Source organism: Mauremys reevesii, linkage group 3 (assembly GCF_016161935.1).
Source record: "Mauremys reevesii isolate NIE-2019 linkage group 3, ASM1616193v1, whole genome shotgun sequence".
NCBI lineage: Eukaryota > Metazoa > Chordata > Testudines > Geoemydidae > Mauremys > Mauremys reevesii.
The window spans coordinates 133,454,090-133,479,791 of NC_052625.1; the positions used below are offsets into that span (position 1 = coordinate 133,454,090).

At 38.0% G+C, this 25,702-nt stretch overlaps 1 protein-coding gene across 6 annotated transcripts in view; it reads right to left on the reverse strand.

Annotated features, from left to right (window-relative positions):
- Nucleotides 1–25,702, reverse strand: part of GRIK2 (glutamate ionotropic receptor kainate type subunit 2) — a 591,552-nt gene that overhangs the window by 249,169 nt on the left and 316,681 nt on the right. For 5 of the 6 annotated variants that reach the window (XR_005596176.1, XM_039530285.1, XM_039530290.1 and 2 more), the window contains exon 11: nucleotides 23,816–23,929. Coding sequence is in view for 5 of the 6 variants with exons in the window: in XM_039530285.1 (XP_039386219.1) it covers nucleotides 23,816–23,929 (114 nt within the window). In the remaining variant the exon portion in view is untranslated. Of the gene's footprint in view, nucleotides 1–4,513; nucleotides 4,613–23,815; nucleotides 23,930–25,702 lie in introns of those variants that run through there. The other variant, XM_039530289.1, reaches the window with a different exon arrangement.

Sequence of the window (25,702 nt, forward strand, 5' to 3'; positions counted from 1 at the left end):
ATAATATTCTATTACCAACCTCCAGTTTCCTTTTGACACAGAATAGGTTAAATACATGAGCTCAAGCTTTTCTCCTGTTTTAGAACCTTTCCCCATTTTATACAAGAATAAAAAATAACCACAAAGTAAGGCAAGAAAAATTGCACCAGATGCAATTACTGCACCAGACACAAGACTCAATGAATAATAAGATAACTCTCCTGGGTAACTTTATAAAATTCATACAGTACTAAATCTCTGCATCAGCACTCACTGGGGTTAAAGACACTTCATTCTACTGGCACTTGGCAGCTTTAATAAGAGTCCGTCAGCATTTTCACTATAAACCCCATTTTTGAGGAGTCCCATAATTGATCCATTTAATTTGCATAACGCTGAAACTTTTGCACATATGATTTTAGCCTAGATACAAGGGTATGAGAGAGAGAGTGGTTTGTCGTAGTTAGAACAAAACATGGTCAGAATGTATGTTGTTGTAGTGGTTGGTTTTTGGGGTTTTTTTGGTCATCCAGTGTATTAAAAAGATCAATATTTGTTTTCTCCAAATTGTCATATTATGATGCTATTTCACACATTTCTACTTAAAGAAATAAATTTAGGGCCTGATCTGGCAAAAGCTGTACTCACACAAGTCATTCCATTGGCTCCTCACATTAGTAAGAGCTACTCATGAGTTAGATTTTTTGGTAGCGATGAGCATTTTTGTTTTTAACATTAAATTTGGCATGCGGTTCAGGAGTTTTTGTATTTCTTAATTAAACATATTAATTGTTATGTTGGAATTTGTTAAATTTGGAAAGCAGATCACTGTGTATACTCACTGGTTCTTTTTCATAGCTTGTTTTAGTACGCAAACTGCATTTCATACTAAGTACATCACAATGTGCACTCTACTTTCCAAGTTCCAAAACTCCATTAGCTTCAGTGAGGTATTTCATATAAGCTTTATAATGTAAGGGCTATTATGGTCTTTCGAGAGTTAATATAAAGTCAAACTTTTTCTGGAATTTTGTATGAACTGTGTGGAATGTAAGACAATGATATTATGCAAAATCCAAGCAAACTGAAAAGCATGTAATAATTTAATCTTGAATATTTCAATGAAAAGGATATTGGAATTATTTTATGTTTTTCATTCTTATGTCTAAAAAATTGTAAGCATGTATAAATTACTAGAGCTAGGTGGGAAACAATTTTCCGGTTCCATTAAAGTTTGAAGTATCAAAAAAAAAATGTCCATCCCAAATCAGGACTAAAGTCAAAATCATGAAAATTTTCATAAACTGAAAAGCTGAAAAATATTTCTGTTTGGGTTAATCAAAACATTTCATTTTGATAATTTTGAAAGATTTCATTTTGAGTCTGACCATTTCTTTCTCTCTCTTTTTTTTTTGTACTATAATTAGCTTATATTTCTAAAAAGTTGAGGCAGAAAAAAAGAATATTTTACTTCATAACCAAACATCGTGACAATTTCAAAACTTTTTTCAAAAACATTGTGAGTCGAAAAATGGTCAATCTGACCCTTTTTCACAAAAAAAAAGGGTCAGTTTCAATGAATTGGCATTTTTTGATTAAAAACATTTTTAAAAAAACATTTTCCAACCATCTCTATAAATTTGGCACCCTCACAGAGCACTATGTGGTTAGAAAAGCAATCCAACTTTAGCTCTTAGAACTATATAAGAATGTGTAGCCTTGGAAAATTGATTCTCTAGGTAAAAAGAAAAATACTTTGCCATTGGTAAGCTGATGGCAATTAATAACCAGATCACTTCAATTGTGGAAGCTGTGTACTTTTGGGAAGGTCAGAAATGCCTGGAACCTCTTTACTTGACTAATTTCTTAAATTATCATTTCATACATGTATGGAAAAGCTCAGCAGTACATGAAGAAAAGGCAGAAGAGTTCAGTTAATATATCTGTTCTACATTTGGAAAAAAAAAGATGATTTAGTCATATTATATGAATATGAAGCACTTCTCAATCCAGTAGTAAGACAGGAGGATATCAAACAGCAGCTACTACATTTAGACATTTTAAAATCAGCAAGGAAAGAAAAATTGCATCCAAGAGTTCTTAAAGGGCTGGCCAAAGGAGCTTGCTGGACATTTAATGTTGCTTTTCAAAAACCATCTCTGTACCATTTGGAAGTATAGACTGTGATCCACTTGTACATATATTTTATCTGCTTTAACCTCTCAATAATTCTCACTTCCTTTTCTTAGCTAATAAACCTTTGGTTAGTTTACCATAGAATTGGCTACCAGCATTGGTCTTTGGTGCAAGATCTAGGGTACCAATTGATTTAGGGTACGTGACTGGTTTCTTGGGACAGGGAGCAACCTGATGTGGTATGATTTTTAGTCTAAGTGCTCTTTTAACCTGAAGTCCAATTCTCTTGGCAGCAAGATAGACTGGAGCATCTAAGCGGTCTGTGACTCCATGGTAAGACTGGTATAGTGATCCAGGAGTTCACATTTGGTACTGGATTGGTGAAATCTAATTATAGAGCACATCACCAGTTTGGGCTGTCCATCCCATTTTCTGGTAGTCTGTCCTAAGGTAGGCATTCACAGTTGTGAGCCATTTTAGATAGCATGACACTTGGCCCTATGCCATTTAACATTTACTAATGACATTGTAGAACACAAAATCTTCATTAATGAACTTTTCATATGACACACAAACTGGGGGAGTGGTAAATAATGAAGAGGAGAGGTCACTCACACAGAGCGAACTGAATTGCTTGGTAAACTGAGCACCATCATACAATATGTTTTAAAACAGCTAAATGTAAATGTATACATCTAGGAACAAAGAATGTAGGCCATACTTAAAGGATGTGGGATACTATCCTAGGAAGCAGTTACTCTGAAAAAGATTTGGGGGTTATGGGGATAAACAGCTGAACATGAGCTCCCAACTGTGATTCTGTGGCCAAAGGGGCTAATGCGATTCTTGGAGGCATACACAGGGGAATCTCAAGTAGGAATAAAGAGGTTATATTACTTCTGTATTTGGCACTGCTGCAAGTGCTGTTGGAATACCATGTCCACATGTCCAATTCTGGTGTCTGCAATTCAAGAAGGATGCTGATAAATTGGAGAGGATTCAGAGAAGAGCCATAAGATGGTTAAATAATTGGGAAACCTACCTCATAGTGATTGAGCTCCTTGAGTCTATCTATTTAGCTTAACCAAGAAAAAGTCATAGGGTGACAAATATTTGATAATAGGCTCTTTAATCTAGCAGACAAAGGTATAATGAAATGCAATGGCTGGAGCTGGAAGAAAAATTCAGACTGGAAAGAAGGCATACATTTTAAAGTAATTGTAATTAACCAGTGGAATAATTTACCATGGAGTGAAGTAGATTCTCCATCACTGGCAAATTTTAAAATCAAGATTGGATTTTTTTTTCTAAAAGATATGCTTTATTTCAAACAAGAATTCTTTCCAGGAAGTGCTTAATTCTACTCCATATGTTGAAGGCAAGTCATGAGCACATATTCTTTTATATGGATGGACAAGGAGGTCACAGTAATCATAGTTGTGCTTCATTTAAAGATTTCAAAATGCTTGGAAAATGTTCAATTGCCAAACACACCATCCAACACGTTGGTCTGAGACAATGAAGAAAACGAAGATTTTCAATGCCTGTAGAATGCATAGCTTGGGATGCTTCAGACACATACATATACCCTGCAATTCTGCATGAAGGATGAATTATTTAGGACACCCATCCATGTCAATCCATTGAATCTATCCCAATGGAGTCTCTTAGGGTATGTCTACAAAGGCTGGAGCTCAGACTGAAGTCTACCCCCCTCCCTAAGCTTCAAAGCCTGAGCTGCAACTTCAAAACACTGTCTACACAGGTATTTTTAGAGTACTAGTGTGAGCCCCATTAACCCAAGACTGTTTACCCAGACTGGGAGGTTCACTGCAATATGAGAAGCTAACCTACAATATTAGCTCTGAACATGCTTTGCATGGCTGTAGTGATCCCCACTGTTTGAGCACTGATTGCTGGATATAAATAGGGAAACTCCAATTGCAGGAGCAAGAGCCACAAAAGTAATTTCGAGAATCAAACCAGTTCAGCCACTTCAAACTGAAACCAATGTAGACTGCATACTGGACCATACGATTTACAGTATTTTTATTTCGGCTACATTTCATGTTGCTGCAAAAGCTGCCACCCTGCAACTTGCTGAAGGAAACATGCACAGACAAATCAGAACAGAAAACCATGAAGAACAGATGATAGAGAATCAGTTATTAACAACTTACAAAGGAAGGCAAATTGGATACTAGAAGTCTGCAGGGATGGGAGAGAATATTATTAACTTATTTCTTTATGTCCAGTTACTGAAAATGAAATGATGAGAGATCTTTTTATACACAGAGCTCACTAAGCTACATACAACCAATTCCAGCTTGCTAGCTTTTTTACGGAGAATTTAATGTTATGTAATTTGACTTGACTTTGCTTTCAGAGGTCTTGAAGGCTGACAATGATTATCTGATGACTCCAAATATTATGTGTGTGTTAGATCCAGATCATATTTGCTCTGCATCTCCATAATCTTGTGTGACGAAACATTTTCCTAGAAAGAAATATTTTAGAAAACTGCATCTATAGAATGTGTGTGTACCTAAAAAAGCCAATCTTAATAAAAAGCAATATGCAGCTGAAAATCTCGGTGGACTTTTCCTTAAAAACTGCTGGCATCATATTCAATGACATTTGTAAATTATGAATTTGGTTCACTAGCGTAACACTTGGTACACAAGTAGTAATACATCATAGCCTGTTATAGATAAAAAGATACAATGTGCCTCAGACAACCTATGTTTGTGCGAGAGGTCACATGAGCAAATAGCATAATTTTGAGCAATTGATGTTCTGTGCACTTTGGTAAATAGAGGTCAAATGAACTAAAGGAACAGCTCAGCTAGCCCAAGATCCATAGTTCCTTGCAGTTTCTGTCCATTGCCTCACTGCTCAGATAGAGGCCATTTTGGCTGCCTTCAAAGACAGATTATCTTGACTTTGTTGTGATTTAATTATTTAACATGGCACTTTTCCATGCACCAAAGTGGGCACCATAACACACACCTCAACAATTGTCTATTTTCTATTTCTTTAAGGAAGTTAGAAATGGTAACTGTTTATCTTCAGAAGTTTATTTTCCTTGTGAGGCATCCTAGGTGATTTGTTCCAAAAACTTTTTCACTAAGACAATTCATGTACATTAAGTAGGAACAGCATCCATGCTGCATGGTTTAAAGTACTGTTAATTAAAGTGTTAATTTTTTCATTAACAACTTTATGCTCTTCCTCACTTTAATTCCCACCATGTAACTCAAAGTCTTGACCAGCAAAAGGAGCAAAATCAAGTCAATGCTTAGACAGATGTAAATGCAGAAGCAGTGGAGGCAAGAACACAACTATATTGCTTAAAGGACATGTGGAAAACCTCATTTACTTTTTTTTTTAATCCTAAACAGAGGATACAGGTATTTTTGTTCCTTTCCAACAGACTCCCATCACACCAGAGAAAAGTAATGTACCCATACCACCTTTGTTAATTCCCACTGAATGACATGAAGCAGGGTTTTATGAATTAGTTTAACTGACTACAGGTGAATATTAGTTCAACCCAAACAAACAAAGCCTCTCAGATATTCTGTAGAGATATGTACCATACCACAGGCAAGCTGAAGCTAGATTCCCAAGAAAAGTATGATTCTGTTTCCTCAACCACTTATTATTCTGTTTTAGTTTAGTTTTGTTTATTATTGGCACCATTGTCTTTCACTATTGCATTTGAACAGTTAATATAATGTTACAAGAACAATCTTCATTTTTCTTCCTTAGCTGGGGAATACAAAAAATGAAATAATTTATAGGAATAAGCATGTAATTTTATGGTTTAAAGCGTGTAATTTTATGGTTTCAAGTCCCGATGTGTGAGGGCTGGGGGAGGAGGGGCTGATAGCACAGATTTTAAATCTCAAAAAATACCATTATTGGCATGGTTAGGAAAATCATTCCTTATATGGAGACAGAAGAAAAAGTGTTCTGAAAAGGTGGGCACTCCTCTGACAAGTGGAATAAAGAATAGTTTTGGAAGCTGTCTGAAACTGTCTCGCTTCAGTGGCTCTTTGTTACAGCCTGCAATACAGGAAGGTATATGTTGTTGGCTCCTGAGAAGCACACAGTTTAGAGGAAAAGGATACTGTAAGTGTTTTTCCACTTAAAAGACAATCTCGAGACAGTTTCTGCACAGACTTCTTTTGATCTTCATTATTAAGACAGAACAATAATAACCTCTCTTTTAAGTAAGAAAGGAGACTGAAGATTAGAGACTATCAAGTCTCTACTCAATGATACAGGCACACATTTGCCTTTGCTCCCAAGTTGGCAGTGGCTGGGGTTCTGAGGAAGGGGAAGAGAGTGCCTTAGACAACTCTGTAGTGAACCTCTGACCAGCTGAGGAGTAACATCCAGGAGTTCTGGAGGGAATTGTGTCTAATTACTCTCCTTCAGAAGGAACGAACTGCATTTTGACTCTTAACCCTGGTCTACACTATGAACTTATGTTGGGACAACTACATCATTCAGGGGCGTGGAAACCACATCCTGAGCAATGTTGTTATACCAACCTAACTCCCCAGTATAGACAGCAATGTGTCTATGAGAGGGCTTCTCCTGTTGACATAGCTACTGCTTCTCAAGGAGGTGGAGTACCTATGCCGATGGGGGATGCTCTCCTGTTGGTGTAGGTAGCATCTTCACTAAGGGCTCCAGCTGCAGTGCTGTAAGTGGAGACAAGCCCTTAGTGACAGAAATGTTTCCCAGTTTACATACACTAGAAAACAGACAGAAAAGCAGAATGTTGAAGAGAAGTAACAGTGAAAAATGAGAAGGCTCTCTGGGGTTCAGAGAATCACTGATAAATAATGTGTATTAACCAAATGGTTTTTCCCTTCTTTTATTCATATTATTATTTCTATTACAATAGTATCGACATGCTTCAATCAAGGCTGGAACTACAGTGTGCTAGGTGTTGTACATACACCAGAAGAGCTTGCCATCTGAAGAAATGAGATACATAGAGGGTGGGAGAAATAAAATATGACTATCCCCATTTTTCAGTTGGCACTGGGCAATTAAGTGACTTGATTTTGCTACACCAAGATTTAGAATGGTGTACATTTACAAGAAGCCTTTAATGAACTTGAATTATGTGGGTTCAAAAGCAGGTACACTACTATATATCTAATTTTATAGCAAAAACACTTTCATAATGTTTTCATAAAAATAGGTTTTAAAAAAAACAAACAGAAAATTGAAAACATGTTCCTGGCATGGCATCAAGTGGCAGAGGGGCCAGCACCTAAGAATTATGTCACATGATATTTGTGCTCACTCAAATGTAGCACAGTCCATGCTTGTTTTCTGAAGGGGCAGGGATGCAGGAGCAGAGTGGATCAAATGTTAGGGGGGAAAGAGAGATAGGAACTGGAGACACAACATTTTCCACAGAAGAAAAAATATCCATAAACCTAGAACCCAAGATGGCAGTGTAATTACATATTTCACTCTAAAGTTTATTAGAAACTTGCGGTAAACTGTAAAGGCTGTTTTTTCAAAGCTAAGCACCTAAGTTACATCTGCAGGATATAGGCACAGAAACCGTTAGTAGCCTGAAATATGCAATTTGGGTAATTGTATATGTAAATAGGGGTTTGTATGCTAACGTATCCTTCTGCACATGGGCATGCATATTTTGCCAGTGCAGTGTAGGTGCTCAGTTTGGAAAAATTAGCATTAAGGGTGCTAAGAGTCAGAGTGCCAATGACAAAGTTTACTATATGTAAGCAAGACTAGTCTCTTTTATTGGTTATTGATGACAAACATTTTAGATGTTACATTACCTTTAGATTCCAACATGTGGATATCACAAAAGGGCCATTCCTAAGTCATTCCCCAACCTGAGTCTTTGATATTTGGGAAGTGGCTGCCAAGCCATCCGGCTGTCTCAAGAGCATAGTTTATTTAAAAAAAAAATGGGAATATCAATATATTAGCTACTCAGTTCATTTCACATTTATTTCATTAAAGAAATAAATTTCATTGATTCTTAGATTATAGAGCCATAAAGGGCCACTGTGATCATTTAGTCCTACCTCATATATAACACAGGCCATAGGACTTCCCTGAATTAATTCCTGTTTGAACTAGAGCATCTCATCTAGAAAAAAAAAAGCCCAATCTGTATTTAAAAATTGCCAGTGATGAAGAATGTACCACAAGCATTGGTAAACTGTCTTTTTTTTCTAATTGGCATCACTAAAATAAATTCTCACTGATGCAACAAAGAAGCTTCTAATGTATTATGATCATTCTAGACATCAGATTAGAACTGTGGTTTTACAAACTAATTTTAATTTTTCAACATACAGTTAGCTGGGTGATATGGACGATCTTTGAAATGCCAACTTCCTGAATCAGACAGTGTAATTTAAATTCAACTGAAAGACTGTTTATATTTGTTTTCTTTTTTTTTCCTCTCTCTATCTCCTTTCTTTTACAAATAGATTTCAATAAAAATGTTTATTTAAATGTATTTCTATTTATCATATTTAAACTAGAAAGTGAATGTCATTGGGAATGACAGCAACGATTTATGCAAAGTGGTAATTATTACGTCAGAAGACAAAACACAGACTTCTAGTTTTTCTATATATATATATATTCTAAAGCTTTGCTAACACAAAAAAGTGATAAGCGTATCTTTATGGATTCAAAGTGGCTTTTTTATTTTAAGACTAAGCGTTTATTTTAATGCTTAAGAAAAATGGAATAATAAAATATTATTGCTGGTCCCTTAGATCTACCTCCTGGGGAGGGGGGGAATATGTGTTTAAGTCTGAGGTTTGGGAAGATTAAAAATCAGTCACTAATAATCCTCTCCTCTGCATCAGACAATGCAACTCCACACATTGATATAATCTATTTTAGCAGAGATATGTGGAACGCTGAACTCAGGTTTTAAAAACTATCTATTCACTAACAGCATGAATAAGTAGTAACAATGTGTGTAGTGAACTTTACACTTTTTGTTCTTTGCTCAATGTTTTGCAGACTGCAAATTCCTTTAATGAAATCACTATCTGAAATTATTCTAAAATTTATTTATTTATTTATTTGTTAACTCTATAGATTCCTCATGAACACTTCCCTCTGGTGACATACATTTTCCTACGAACTGAGGTTGCATTCTTTTTCCCCCTGCTCGTTGGAGAGTCTGTATTGTATTTTGTTTCCACTTAAAAAAAATAACAGAAAAAAGTCCTGTTACTGGGAAGAAGAATATTTTCCTGATGACTTGCCACTGTTAGAGCTGGGAATTTTAATCTTTAGTTCTGCTCACTATGACTACTGGAGTTAAAATGCTGCCATATCTAATTGACATGTATGTCATATGTAAGGGGTACACAAAGGGCTTTTACATTTGTCAGTCAGACTGCAATAGGGAGAAATGAAGTACTTCAACAGCTACAACCAATCAAAGAAATTTAATGTCTTATTCTGATTCCTCATAGCCATTTGGGCAAGGGTATTTTTGGTACGGGTGTCATGTCCAGGGACCAATGAACAGCAAAGCAGGATTTCTCTACAGGTTCAATATAGCATTGTCATTGACACAAACCCATTGTCGATGTCTTTGTCTGGCACTTTTAAGGTACAGTTCAGAAGTCTGCCTCGTATGACCTTTCTGGTTCTGAAGTGTGTAAGCATTATTATACTTCTGTGCATCATGTTTTAAAGCACTGAAAACAGAGTTCAGCTTTCCAGCACTGTCATCCTCACCTAAGTGCTTAAATAAAATATTTTACCCCAACAACAAACTTTTAACTTTAGCCAGATTGTAAATTAATTGGACTGCATCCCAGACACGCTTGCTAAACTGCAGTTCCACCAAAGCAGAATGTGTTTGAGTGGAATCCTATTTTTACCAAAACTAATTCATTCAAACTACACAATGCAAAATCATTAAGTTGTTACACACTGCGTAGACTTAACCTACTTTCAGCTGAACTGAATCATACACCTTGTGTGATAATCAAAGAACATCAAAGTCTTTATTAGTTCTCATTATATTGAGAAGCAAAATGTTCTGCTCTTCTGATGCATCTTTAGAAAATCTGCAATACTGTGGAAAAAACACAGAATAGGATTGTGTTTCTCATCCAACAGGCAGTATTCAGCATTTTTCTGGAGGCACTTATTTCTGTGGTCTTCACAAACAGTAATCATAGAAATGTTGGGTTGGAAGGGATGTCAAGAGGTCATCACCTCAGACCCCTGTTCTGAGACAGGACCATCTCTGACAGGTGTTTGTCCACCCTATTTTAAAAACCCGCCAATGATGGGATTTCACTATCTTTCCTAGAACCTATTCCAGTGGTTAACTATCCTTACAGTTGAAGGATTTCTCCTAGTATCTAACCCAAATATCCCTTGCTACAGATTAAACCCATTATTTCTTGTCCTACTTTCAGTGGACATGGAAAACAATTAATCATCGTCATTTTTTTAACAGTCCTTAACAAATCTGTCGATTGTTGTCAAATCTTCCCTCAGTCTTCTTTTGTCAAGACTAAGCATGCCCAGGTTTTTAACCTTTCTTCATAGGTCTGGTTTTCTAAAATTTTTACCTTTTGTGTTGCCCTTTTCTAGACTCTCTCCAGTTTGTCCATATATTAACTAACATGTGGTGCCCATAATTGGACACAGTATTCCAGTCGATTGGGACAATTACTTCCTATGTCTTACATAGGAAACTCCTGTTAATACTCCCCAGAATTATATTAACCTTTTCACCAACTGAATCACACTGTTGACTCATATTCTATTTGTGGTCCATTATAACCTCAATAGCAAGGGGTTTCAACTCTTTTTTTTTTAATTTGTAGACCCCTAAAATTTTCAAATGGAGGTGCAGACCTCTTTAGAAATCTTAGACATAGTGTGTGGACCAGCAGGGGTCCATGGATCACAGGTTGAAAACCACTGCTCTGTAGCCTTTTCAGCAGTACTACTGCCTAGCCAGTTACTCTCTATTTTGTAGTTGTGTATTTCATTTTTATTTCTTAAGTCTATGACAGGGGCTGGCAACCTTCGGCACACGGCCCATCAGGGTAATCCAGTGGTGGGCTGTGAGACATTTTATTTACGTTGACCATCCACAGGCCCGGCCCCCACAGCTCCCACTGGCCGCGGTTCACCGTTCCCAGCCAATGGGAGCTGTGGGAAGTAGTGCGGGCTTCAGGGATTTGCTGGGCGCTGCTTCCCGCAGCTGCCATGGCCAGGAACAGTGAACTGCGGCCACTGGGAGCTGTGGGGAGGTGTGCCTGTGGACAGTGAACGTAAACAGAATGTCTCGTGGCCCACCTCTGGATTACCCTGATGGGCTGCGTGCCAAAGGTTGCCCTCTTCTGGTCTACTGCTTCACGTTTTGTCTTCACTGAATGTCATCTTGTTAATTTCAGACCAATTCTCCAATTTGACGACATTATTTTGAATTCTAATCCAAAGTGCCCTGCCTGGAGTCATCTGCAAATTTTATAGGCATACACACCACTACATTATCCAAGTTATTAATGTAAATACTGAATAGTATCAGATCCAGGACATATCCCTTCCAGACTCCACATGATATGTCGTTAACGAACTGATCCCCACAACATTCCTGTGAGGAGGAATGGAAAGTATTATCATCTCCATTTCAGAGATGGGACTGAGGCACCAATGAGATCATGGATAGCTTGTCCAATGTCCTTTAGTATGTGTGTTACAGACCTGGAAATCAGAGCAAACACTTCTGATTCACTATCCAGAGCCTTAACTGCATGGACATCCTTTCTCCCAAAGCTCATGTGATCCTTTAGCTCAGCAAGTGACTTTTATTAGAAGGCATATACTGGAGAAAAATAACATATATTTTGATCTCGTTGCACTGACTTCAAACTACTGTAGTCTGTACTAATGCCAGTGCATTCCTTCATACACACAGGTTCCTTTCAACCCTTGTGTATATCTTTTTTAAGAGTAATATAGAACATATGCATTATAGATGACATTTGTGTGTGTCCAGTGGGTCAGCACTAGCTCTGTTCACCATGTAAGTTACACTCAAACCCTATTCTGAAGGCTTACATGGTACACAGCCCTTGTGCTGGGTCTCAGCACAAGGGACATTTTCAGCACAAGTTCTTCACATTTTGAGCACCATAATATATGGAGTAAGTGTCAAGACTACAATTTTTCTGCTAGAAAAAAAAAGGGGGATCCAGACCTTTCCTGACAGACACCACCATGTTAAATTAGAATAAATTAATCTTTTAAGGCAATACAAGCAATTTTCTAAGGTTAAAACACCCAGAAGATATCACATATTACTTGATTCATCAATTTCTCAAAATAGGTTGCTTGACCACACAAATAAATGATCAGCAAATGAACTGCGAAGGCTAGATAAAAAACTCTTTCCTCAGTATGCAGCACCACTATCATGGAATAAAAGAGGAAAAAAACAGACATTAAATATAAGCCTGCAGTTTCTTGAACATGAAATAATTATGCTTTTTCTCACAAATGTGGAAGAAATTCTTGTAAAACTCGGTTTTATATATCCCTAATGTAATTCCATATGGAATATTGCATGGATACATATAATGCGTACCTGGCTTCCACAGGTTGGGAGCTATGCTGTAAAACTAAAGAAAATATTAGGTGTTTAAAATTAAAAGCAAAATAAAAAATGTTGAAAACATTCAAATTTGTAAAAATGATTGTTTCTTCTTGGAAAATGGAAATTTGCCTGACAAAAGGTCTGTGTTCATTCTAAAATTGTCCTATTTTAAGAAAAAAAGCCTGATCTTTAATTGCTTTTTTGTTACAGATATTAACATTGAAGAACGATGTTAAAATTCAAATGTTGCTTTTTTTAAAAATGCGAAAAAAAGAAAAGTAGCTAAATAAAGTATTTTATTCTTGCTAAAAGACTTATTTGCACACTCCTATAACATGTAGAATGAAGTGCAATAGTTTCTATCACATCAGCAAACTACACCTGCCAATTATATGCAGTTGCTGGAAAAACAATTACTCAAAATATAGGGGGCATTTCAAAAATACAAGTGATGTCATACTTTGACACTCAGCACAGATAAATAAATGTCATTATGGAGCTATCACTGTCATAAAGGTTGAACCAAACATTAGATAGCTTTCACATCAGAGGCCTAATTATAAGGCGTCACAAACATACAAGATGCATGTACAAAGCCAAAGCCACATAATTCCAGAGTTCCCTCAGTCCATGGACAAATTATGCAAACAAAGGCATTTAATATGTTTGAGGTGACCTTAGCAACAGACTGTGAAGTTCTCAGAAGGTTTATGAGAACTAGAGCTGGCCAGAAACTAGAATTTCCGTTCAGTGGGAAATTCCAAAACAAAAAACCAAACAAAAACCATACCGCACAACACTACAAACATTCCAGAATGGGTCAAACCCCAAAATCTCAATACTTCCACAGAACAAGAATACTGACATTTAGTTTAGACCTTTTTTGAAAGGTTCCCAAGGCTCTCCAAGCTTCTTGGAGCTCAGGTAGTCCATCAGGTAAGAAGATGAGCAGCCCAGGAGCATGGAAGACCTGGCTCTGGAGTACTCTCCACTGCAGCTGTGAGAATGACTCCCAACTGAGGTAGCCAGACTCATGCTTGCAGGGCTTGAGATAGCATGCTGAAAATAGCAATGTGAAGATTGCAGCTCCAGCGAAGACTCAGGCTAGCCACCCAAACTCAGACCCATAGTGTATGTCTACTCTGCAACGTAAACTCAAGGTTCAAACTCAGGCTCAGGTCTAACCCCCCCCCCCCCTTCTGTCTACAAACAAATTGTGCTAACCCAGAGTCTCAGGACTTCATGGGGGTGAAGTGTTTGAACCTGAGTCATGCTGGGACCCAGCAGTGTAGCTGTAGCCCTGACTTGTGCTCTGGAGTCTGCCAAAAGTTTCCCACAATCCCATGGGCTGACTATGTCCTTTGGACAATCAGGTTTGGTGGACAATCAAGTTTTCCCACACCGCACCATGAACAAAAGGTCTAGTGCGGCTACATTTTGGGATGGTGCTAGGAAGACTGGGATAGGAGAGGGCCTCCATAATGAAGTGTAGACCTTGGAGCCCCAGATTAGGACCCAGGATTCTACAATTCTATTCTGGGGTTGTAAATGAGTACAGATGCTCAAGTTAGGTTAACAAATTCAGGGTCTGCTACTCAAGTTCTACTAACCCTGGACTTACATTGGACAGTTTGGCTATGTCTACACTGCAATGTCCACGCTGCTATTCTTAGCATGATAGCTTGAGCTATGAGTTTCTCTTCATGGGCTGGGAGACTCACTCCTACCTGCAGTGCTGATATACCTGAAAGTTCCTGGCAGCCTTTGCTTCCAGTGGCCTGTGCTATGCAGATTGCCTTAGAATCTATGAAACAACAGTTTGTTTATTTTTTCTCTGGGCATATAAAGTCATCTACATAAGACAAGGTAGGAGGCAGGACCGAGTTACAATCTTTAAACCACCTGCTACCACCTTTACTATATAAAAGGAAAGCAGAGCACTGTCTGGAACTTTAGATGGTAGTGAAACGAGCAGAAATAATGTTCTTAAAAATAACAGCTCTTGCCAAGCAGACCAGACAGCCAAGGAAAATAACTAAGGTATCATCCATGTACATAATACATACACAGGACAGTACTGGGGCTGATTTAAATGAGGTATTAGCCCTACTGCAAAATCCATGCTGTCAGGGTTATTGAGCCAAGTGGTCTTTTCTAACAATATTTTAAAATGCAAGAAAGGAAATAAAAGTGCAGAAATAAAGCGAAAACTATGTTTTCCATGCTATGTCTTTGCATTTCAGTAGTTACATTGGAGATTCTCTCTCACAGATTCCCTGCCTATCCATGTAGTATCTAGCAAAGTGGCTGGCATATACCATGTGTTACAGATGGATCAGCAATGGCATACATCTGGCATGCCAGCTGTGTAGATTTCCACACTATCTTTGTTTTCCCCAGTTAGCAGCCAGCACTGATACCATGCTGCCCTTCACGGGCTAAATTCTTCCTTGATGGTACCCTAGTGACACTGGATAAAGCAGAAAGATTAACAGGAGTAGCAGCACAACAAACATGGGCCTCTAAATTAGGTTGGTTGCTATTACAGAACCTGCTGCAGACACTTTTGGAGGGATCCCTAAAGCTATAACTGGCTAGTACTCTCCTCTGTGACTTTAACTTCTCCATTATTTTTGACAGCTTTGTTCCACACATGCAGTCTTTTACAGTGGGCTGGATAGCTGAAACTTCACTAGTATAATATAGTGAAATAAAAAGAGAAAAAAAATCTCCTGCCCACTATCTTGACTGTCCGGAGAACAGAGATAATAATATGTTTCTTACATGAAAATATATTTATTAAACACAAAGAAATGATGCCACAAATGCAAGGCACCACACCTACTCTCTGTGCATTCAAAACAAGCCTCCATATTTAGACACTTGGCAGAATTCAATTTGTTATAATTTTGTTGAATAATATTGACATTTATTTGTAGGCATTTTTTATTTGTATTCATTTAAATTTTCACAGTTGCACAAAATTCTGGGTTTCTGATTTTTATCAATTTAAATCTTCAGAGTTGTGGGAAACTATGGGAGGGGGACAGACAATAATTATTTAATAACAATAGACATTGACATTAAATGTTAAAGCTTTGCAAAACACTAAAACACAAAAATGTCTACATCACATGTCAAAATATACAAAGTAAATATCCCTCAATCAAACTATAATAATTATAAAGCAGCATTTTTCTTACTTTGCCTACCTGTAAATTTTGATTATCAATGGAAATCTTTTTTCTCAGTTTGTGTGTATGGTGAAGTCAACATTTACCAACTTTTACTGATAAAAATATAATCTTCCCAACCCTACTTATATATTAATAGATGCACAAGAGGCTTTTGGACCTTTAATTATTTTGAGCACCTCCCTCCCCATTTCTTTTGTTTTCAGTTAACAAGAGTTATTAGTTACCCAAGCCTTCAGCAAACAGTAATTGAGGTGTAAAAAGGCAATTACTGCACTACAAATGAGCAGCTAGTAACACCCATTTGAATATCCTCCGATTTCTTTTCTTAATTATGCATTCCATCTGGAAGTGTGGGATGAGGACAGATGTCTACACAACTAGCAACCAAAAATTATCCTTAAGAAAATGTAGTTCTTGTCTACGCTGGGAATTTGCCTCAATTACAAACTTATGTGGCCATTCCAATGCACACCTCTGGGATATACAGGCAAAGCCACTAGTTGCACCAATGGATTTTACCTTTTTGCAAAGCCAGCATTCTGACTAAAATTATTACCACTATACTAAATCAATATGACACATATGCTAAATTGATTAAAATTTTGCTAAACTATAATCAAAACTTCTTGATTTAAACAAAAACCCTATCATTAACCTAGGTAACTGTAGGAGAGAATGCAGGCTGAAACCCAGCAGCAGAATGGGGGCTATCCTGTTTACTGCGCTCAGTGTAGCATGCATGATTACCTGCCCTGTGTGCAGGTGACATAGGTGTGCATTTGGTGCAAGGAGTTCCTGGCCCTCAGAGACCATGTACGGGCTTTGGAGGCAAGGGTGGCGGAACTGGAGGAGCTAAGGGAGGCAGAGAGGTATGTTGATGAGGCTTTCCGGGACACTGTAAAACTCTCTGGTCAGACAGACTCTGCGCTGTTAAGGAGGATGAAAGACTCAGGGAAGGAGAGCAGTCAATGGAAGCAGAGGGAAACCTTCCCATAGTTGGGACCCTCCTTCCAGATGATGTTGGGGTATCCTCTCGCACTGAAGTTACCTCTCCGGGGTAGGGAACTCCAGTCATTAGGAAAAGGCATGTGCTAGTAATGGGAGATTCGATCATTAGAAACATAGATAGCTGGGTTTGTGGTGAATGGGAGAACCGTATTGTGACTTGCCTTCCTGCTGTGAAGGTTGCGGATCTCTTGAGGCATCTAGATAGTGTGTAGTGTAGTGCTTATGTGTAGTGCTGGGGAGGAGCCGGTGGCCGTGGTACATATAGGTACCAATGACATAGGGAAGGGTAGGAGAGACGTCCTGGAAGCCAAATTTAGGCTGCTAGAAAAGGGACTGAAATCCAGGACCTCTATGGCGACATTCTCAGAAATGCTTCCAGTTCCACGCGCAGGGCCAGGTAGGCAGGCAGAGCTTCAGAGTCTCAATGCATGGATGAGACGGTGGTGTAGAGAGGAGGGGGTTAGATTTATTAGGAACTGGGGAAACTTTTGGGATGGGGGAGCCTATACAGGAAGGATGGGCTCCACCTAAACCAAAGTGTATCCAGACTGCTGGCACTTAACATTAAAAAGTTTGCAGAGCAGTTTTTAAACTAAGAGATGGGGGAAAGCCGATTGCTGCAGAGGAGCACGTGGATCAGACAGAGACTTCTCTTAGAGGAGAGTCTATTGATAGAGTCTCTATGTTTTAGTCAGGAGGAGAGGATGGAAGAGGATAAAGTATGGGCCAGATCATAAAAAAAGAATCTGACACATCAGAAAAGGACAGACAAATAAACAGTGACACATTTTTAAAGTGCTTGTACACAAATGCTAGAAGTCTAAATAATCAGATGGGTGAACTAGAGTGTCTCATGTTAAAGGAGGATATTGATATAATAGGCATAACAGAAACCTGGTGGAGTGAGGACAATCAATGGGACACAATCATTGCAGGGTACAAAACATATCGGAAGGACAGAACAGGTCGTGCGGGGTGGGGGGGGACTATATGTGAAAGAAAATGTAGACTCAAATGAAATAAAAATCTTAAATGAATCCACATGTTCCATAGAATCTCTATGGATAGTAATTTCATGCTCTAATAAGAATATAACAGTAGGGATCTATTATCGACCACCTAACCAGGACAGTGATAGTGATGATGAAATGATAAGGGAGATTAGAGAGGCTATCAAAATAAAGAACTCAGTAATAGTGGGGGATTTCAATTATCCCCATATTGACTGGGTACATGTCATCTCAGGACGAAATGCAGAGACAAAATTTCTTGATACTTTAAATGACTGCTTCTTGGAGCAGCTGGTACAGGAACCCACAAGGGGAGAGGCAATTCTTGATTTAGTCCTGAGTGGAGCATGGGATCTGGTCCAAGAGGTAACTATAGCAGAACCGCTTGGAAATAGTGACCATAATATAATAACATTTTACATTCCTGTGGTGGGAAGAACACCTCAGCCGACCACACTGTGGCATTTAATTTCAGAAAGGGCAACTATGCAAAAATGAGGAGGTTAGTTAAACAGAAATTAAAAGGTACAGTGACTAGAGTGAAATCCCTGAAAGCTGCATGGACACTTTTCAAAGATACCATAATGAAGGCCCAACTTAAATGTATACCCCAAATTAAAAAACACAGTAAAAGAACTAAAAAGGAGCCACCATGGCTTAATAACCAAGTTAAAGAAGCAGTGTGAGATAAAAAGGCATCTTTTAAAAAGTGGAAGTCAAATCCTAGTGAGGTAAATAGAAAGGATCATAAACACTGTCAAATTAAGTGTAAAAATGTAATAAGAAAAGCCAAAAAAGGAGTTTGAAGAACAGCTAGCCAAAAAGTCAAAAGGTAATAACAAAATATTTTTAAGTACATCAGAAGCAGAAAGCCTGCTAAACAACCAGTGGGGACCCTGGACGATCAAGATACAAAAGGAGCACTTAAAGACAATAAAGTAATTGCGGAGAAACTAAATGGATTCTTTGCTTCAGTCTTAACAGCTGAAGATGTTAGGGAGATTCCCAAACCTGAGCTGCCTTTTGTAGGTGACAAATCTGAGGAATTGTCAAGATTGAAATGTCACTTGAGGAGGTTTGAGAATTAATTGATAAACTTAACAGTAACAAGTCACCGGGACCAGATGGCATTCACCCAACAGTTCTGAAAGAACTCAAATGTGAAATTGCAGAACTATTAACTATGGTTTGTAACCTGTCCTTTAAATCAGTTTCTGTACCCAGTGACTGGAAGATAGCTAATGTAACGCCAATATTTAAAAAGGGCTCTAGAGGTGATCCCGGCAATTACAGACCCGTAAGTCTAACATCGGTACCAGGCAAATTAGTTAAAACAATAGTAAAGAATAAAATTGTCAGACACATATATGAACATAAATTGTTGGGCAAAAGTCAACATGGTTTCTGTAAAGGAAAATCATGTCTTACTAATCTATTAGAGTTCTTTGAAGGGGTCAAACAAACATGTGGATAAGGGGGATCCGGTGGACATAGTGTACTTAGATTTCCAGAAAGCCTTTGAAAAGGTCCCTCACCAAAGGCTCTTATGTAAATTAAGTTGTCATGGGATAAAAGGGAAGGTCCTTTCGTGGATTGAGAACTGGTTAAAAGACAGGGAACAAAGGGTAGGAATAAATGGTAAATTCTCAGAATGGAGAGGGGTAACTAGTGGTGTTCCCCAAGGGTCAATCCTAGGACCAATCCTATTCAATTTATTCATAAATGATCTGGAGAAAGGGGTAAACAGTGAGGTGGCAAAGTTTGCAGATGATACTAAACAGCTCAAGGTTGTTAAGATCACAGCAGACTGTGAAGAACTTCAAAAAGATCTCACAAAACTAAGTGATTGGGCAACAAAATGGCAAATGAAATTTAATGTGGATAAATGTAAAGTAATGCACATTGGAAAAAATTACGCCAACTATACATACAATATGATGGGGACTAATTTAGCTACAACTAATCAGGAAAGAGATCTTGGAGTCATCATAGATAGTTCTCTGAAGACGTCCACGCAGTGTGAAGCAGCAGTCAAAAAAGCAAACAGGATGTTAGGAATCATTAAAAAAGGGATAGAGAATAAGACAGAGAGTATCTTATTGCCCTTATATAAATCCATGGTACGCCCGCATCTTGAATATTGTATACAGATATAATCTCCTCTTTCAAAAAAAAGATATTCTGGCATTAGAAAAGGTTCAGAGAAGGGCAAAAAATGATTAGGGGTTTGGAATGGATCCCATATGAGAAGAGATTAAAGAGGCTAGGACTTTTCATCTTGGAAAAGAGGAGACTAAGGAGGGATATGATAGAGGTATATAAAATCATGAGTGGTGTGGAGAAAGTGAATAAGCAAGAGTTATTTATTTTCTTGTTCCATAATATAGGAACATGGGGCCACCAAATGAAATTAATGGGCAGCAGGTTTAAAACAAATAAAAGGAAGCTCTTCACACAGCACATAGTCAACCTGTGGAATTCCTTGCCTGAAGAGGTTGTGAAGGTTAGGACTATAACAGGGTTTAAAAAGAGAACTAGATAAATTCATGAAGGTTAAGTCCATTAATGGCTATTAGCCAGGATGGGTAAGGAATGGTGTCCCCAGTCTCTGTTTGTCAGAGGATGGAGATGGATGGCAGGAGAGAGATCACTTGATCATTACCTGTTAGGTTCACTCCCTCTGGGGCACCTGGTATTGGCCACTGTCGGTAGACAGGATACTGGGCTGGATGTACCTTTGGTCTGACCCAGTATGGCCTTTCTTATGTTCTTGCTAACCAATAGATCTCAAAATATAATTGTTAATGGAGAATCCCCAGTTAGAGGGAATGTTTCTAATGGGGTCCTGCAGGGTTTGGTTCTTGGACCAATATAGTTATCACTGATCTGGAAGAAAATATAAAATAATTATTGATGAAGTTGGCAGGTGATTCAAAGATTGGTTGGGTAGTGAATAATGAAGAGGCCAGGTCACTGATACAGAGCAATCTGGATTGCTTGGTACAATGGATGCAATTAAACAACAGGACTTTTAACACTGCCAAATGCATGGACATCATCTAAGAACAAAGAACGTTGGCCATACTAATTGAACTGGGTATTATATTTTCTGGAAAACAGAAACTCTGGAAAGGATTTTGGAAACATTGTTGATAGCCAGTTGAACACGAGCTCCCAGTGTGACATGGTGGCAAAAAAAGCTAAAATGGATGTAAACGAAGTGTTGGGGGTGAGCAGGGAGGAGAGCATTATTACCTTAGTATATGCCATTAGTGAGACCATTACCGGAATACCTCATCCATTTTTGGAGTGCATGTTTTTAAAAAAGGATGTTGAAAACTTGGAGAGGGCTTAGGGAAGAAGTGAAAGAATGATTCTAGAAAACACATCTTACAATAAGAGACTACAGAGTTCAGTCTAAAGCTTATGAAGAAGGAACATAAGAGATGATGTGATCATGGTCTGTAATTACTTATACAGGAAGATGATGATATTGCAGGTTCTTTTAAATATAGCAGTCAAAGTTCTAAAACAGGGGTTGGCAACCTCTGGCATGCAGCTCGCCATGGTAAGCACCCTGGTGGGCCGGGCCAGTTTGTTTACCTGCCAGGTTGGCAGGTTCATCCGGTCGCGGCTCCCATTGGCCGCGGTTCGCTGTCCCAGGCCAATGGGGGCGGCGGGAAGCTGCGGCCAGTACATCCCTCGGCCCACAGCGCTTCCCCGGCAGGTAAACAAACTGGCCCGACCCGCCAGGGTGCTTACCATGGTGAGCTGCATGCCAGAGGTTGCCGACCTCTGTTCTAAAAATATCTAATGGCTGGAGGTTGAAGTTAGCTATATTCAAATTGGAAATAAATTGCATATTTTAACTAAGAATATTTAACCATTGGAACAGGTTCCCAAGGCATGTTGGTTGAGTCCCCATCACTTGGAGTCTTTACATCAAGAATGGATATTTTTCTAATACATATGCTATAGTTCAAACAGGTTTTTGAGCAAGATGCAAAAATTATTAGGTAAACTTCTATGGCTTGTGTTATGCAAAGTGGCCAGACTAGATGAGCACAATGGTCCCTTTTGGCTTTAAAATTCTATTAACCTATAAAAATCCAGTTTGAAATTTTAAAATAAACCTAAGTTGCCAGCAGTGTCTGAATGTTAGTTCAGATACAGGCACAGAATCATCCTTCTCACTGGACTGCAGAATTAGAGGAATAGTGTGCATGCAATATAGTTGCAGCCATGTTGGGCCCAAAATATTAGACAATGTAGGTGAGGTAATAAACTAATATCTTTTATTGGACGAATTTCTGTTGGTGAGAGAGACAAGCTTTCAAGCCACACAAAGCTCTTCTTCAGGTCTGAAAAAGATGCTCCCAGTGTCACAGCTAAAAGCCAAGTGGAACAGATTGTTTAGCATAAGTAGTTAGTACACATTCCAAGTGGAGTGGCCCATTAATACCCCTGCAGTCATAAAAAAAATGGGGTTAGTGGGTTTCAGATTGGTTTAATAAGCCATAAACTCAATGTCTCTGTTCAGGCCATGATTTTTAGTGTCTAGCAGAATTATGAATTTAAGCGCTCACGCTCATCGTTTGAAAGTGTTGTGCAAATGTCCTACAAGGCTCAGGACTGATTAGATAGGAGTGATTGCTTTGTGAAAAGTGTTCATCCTCAGATAATAAGATGTTTTTGTCTTATATCATCATCATATATATTATATATTATTATCTGTTCTGGCAGGATCTGGTAACGTTTTGAGATGGTATGTCCCGGTCTGTGGGGAGCTTGCTTCTGATGATGAACTTGGAGAGGTTGGGTGGGTTATTTGAAGCCCAGAAGTGAAAGCAATGAACTCCCACTTCTGGTCTTCAAACAACCCGCAGCCTCTGCCAGCAAATCATCAGAAGCAGGCATCTCTCTGCTAACTACTTATGCTAAACAATCTTTTCCACTTTGCATTTAGCTGTGATTCTCTGAGAGTACCATTTCCCAGAATTGAAGAAGAGCTCTGTGAGGCTTTTTCACCAACAGAAGTTAGTTCAATAAAAGGAATAGTATGTTGCATTCTGATACCTGTAATTGCAGAATGATGGGAGTCAAGTAGCATAAACACTTTCAGAGCTTCTTTGGGGTTAAAATTAAAATTACTGGTTTAAAACAACAGTACAGATATTACTGAATATTAACTTGGGTTATCATTAAAATATACATACAAGAAAGTTAAAATAGCTGGCTCATTGGTATTAATTTAGTAATGAAGATGAAAATAACTTTGAGGAAAATTGTTCATTTAATTTAAAATAATTGCTAAGAATAAAAATCCTTTCATATGATTAAAAAGGAGGCTTACTTAAAATTTTCATGATAATTGCAATGAAAAAGACTGAAAACACTTGCTACTGTTTGTGACAATAAAACCTTACAGCATTATCTGGCCGATAAAAGTAGTGGAAATGTTCTGAATTTGAGTCAGTGGCCTAATCATCTTTCAAGTTCATTTGAATCACCACATTTTTTTTTCTAAATATGACTTTAAAAATGTCTAGATTGATTTGTTTTGTCCAGATATTTTTTAGCCAATAATAAGCAAACCTAAGTTATTAAATGAGATAGCACTAAAGTGAGAGTAAATTTACATCAACTTAGACAAGAATAAAAATCCGTGACTAAATTAACACTGTAGCTCATTCATTACACAGTAATTGATAAATAACTGTAAAATACATGACATACTGTTCATTACCAATGTAATTAGTACAGCCTTTTCTATCCACTTTCATGTACATCCATAGTTCCAGAAAAGGAATGCAAATATAATTACTTACCAAGATGGTAGTAACAATTAAAGAGCGATTGGATAGGGAGTCTGTGATGTTTGCTGGTTTTCCTTTCTGATTCTCTGTCATGTTAAGGCCACTTGCTGGATCCCAAGTTCCAATCTATAAAAACAGCATATGCACTTTATAAATTGTCCATTGGTTCTGTTACGCACCTAGGAGATAATACTGTAAAGGAGAAGTTAAGACTGCTAACAGTTATTATTCTCCTCTACTGAATTATCTGCTGTCATTATATTAAAGTCTGCTTGTTTAAAGTATGATTCACTGCACTTCAAAGTGTGTCTGGTGAAGTGTGACATTAAGGGCAAAATGATGCAAAGAATTTCTAAAGTCACTCTGAGTGCTTAATTTCCTATTTAAACTTTCATTCTCCGAGATAAACCACCTCTGACGATAACTTGATAGCTGAGGGGAAATTCATTTGCAGAGCATACAGTATCCCTTCTGTAAATGGATTTATCCCTTCTCATCATAGTTAGCATAAGGGCAAAAAAAGATATTTTGGAGAAAATATAATGGGGAAGATTCAAATTTTATTAAGTGGAATAGTGTGATTGATTTTCTGATAAGAGTCTGTACATATATCTTCTGACACTTAGGGCCTTGAAGTCCTTATCCCAGAAACAGTCAATAGCAGTTTTGCATAAGTAAGGAGTTCAAGTTGTGTCTTATGGGGCTGCATTACTCCAGTGTTATGCCTGTATAACTCCACTAAAATCAACAGTTACATGAGTGAAATTTGCCACCTCACTGTTTACCCCTTTCTCCAGATCATTTATGAATAAATTGAATAGGATTGGTCCTAGGACTGACCCTTGGGGAACACCACTAGTTACTCCTCTCCATTCTGAGAATTTACCATTTATTCCTACCCTTTGTTCCCTGTCTTTTAACCAGTTCTCAATCCATGAAAGGACCTTCCCTTTTATCCCATGACAGCTTAATTTACGTAAGAGCCTTTGGTGAGCGACCTTGTCAAAGGCTTTCTGGAAATCTAAGTACACTATGTCCACCAGATCCCCCTTGTCCACATGTTTGTTGACCCCTTCAAAGAACTCTAATAGATTAGTAAGACATGATTTCCCTTTACAGAAACCATGTTGACTATTGCTCAACAGTTTGTGTTTTTCTGTGTCTGACAATTTTATTTTTAACTATTGTTTCGACTAATTTGCCCGCTACCGACGTCAGACTTACCGGTCTGTAATTGCTGGGATCACCTCTAGAGCTCTTTTTAAATATTGGCATTACATTAGCTAACTTCCAGTCATTGGGTACTGAAGCCGATTTAAAGGACAGGTTACACACCTTAGTTAATAGGTCCGCAACTTCACATTTGAGTTCTTTCAGAACTCTTGGGTGAATGCCATCTGGTCCCCATGACTTGTTAATGTTACCAAAAGATATGATCTGGAAATATCCACTTGCATTTTAAAATGAATTAGCTTCATTTGTGCTCAAACGTCTTGTATGCACTTTCCACAAAGATTAGAGTACCTGAGTTTACTCCTACAAATGTTCATGGAAAGAATTTCAAACGTGAACAAAATAAGTTTAAATTTGCACAATTATCTGTGCCAGAAAAAAACTTGTAAGACTAATGCAAACAGTACTAGAATTCACAAATGCGCAGTTAGTCGCAGGTCTGGAGAATATCATCACTGTGCAAAGGAGGGCTCACAGATACTATAGTAATCTAATATAAAGTATCTGGAAAAATGCAGTGATTTAGCTTAGTTCTTCTGAAAGCTCCAGAACAGCCTCAACAAATCTGCTGCAGTTTAAAGTGGTCTTTTTCTTTTTCCACATATCACGTTGTAAAGATCTGCTTTTAGACATGTCAATAACAATCTAGCAAAAAGTTGTGTGAAA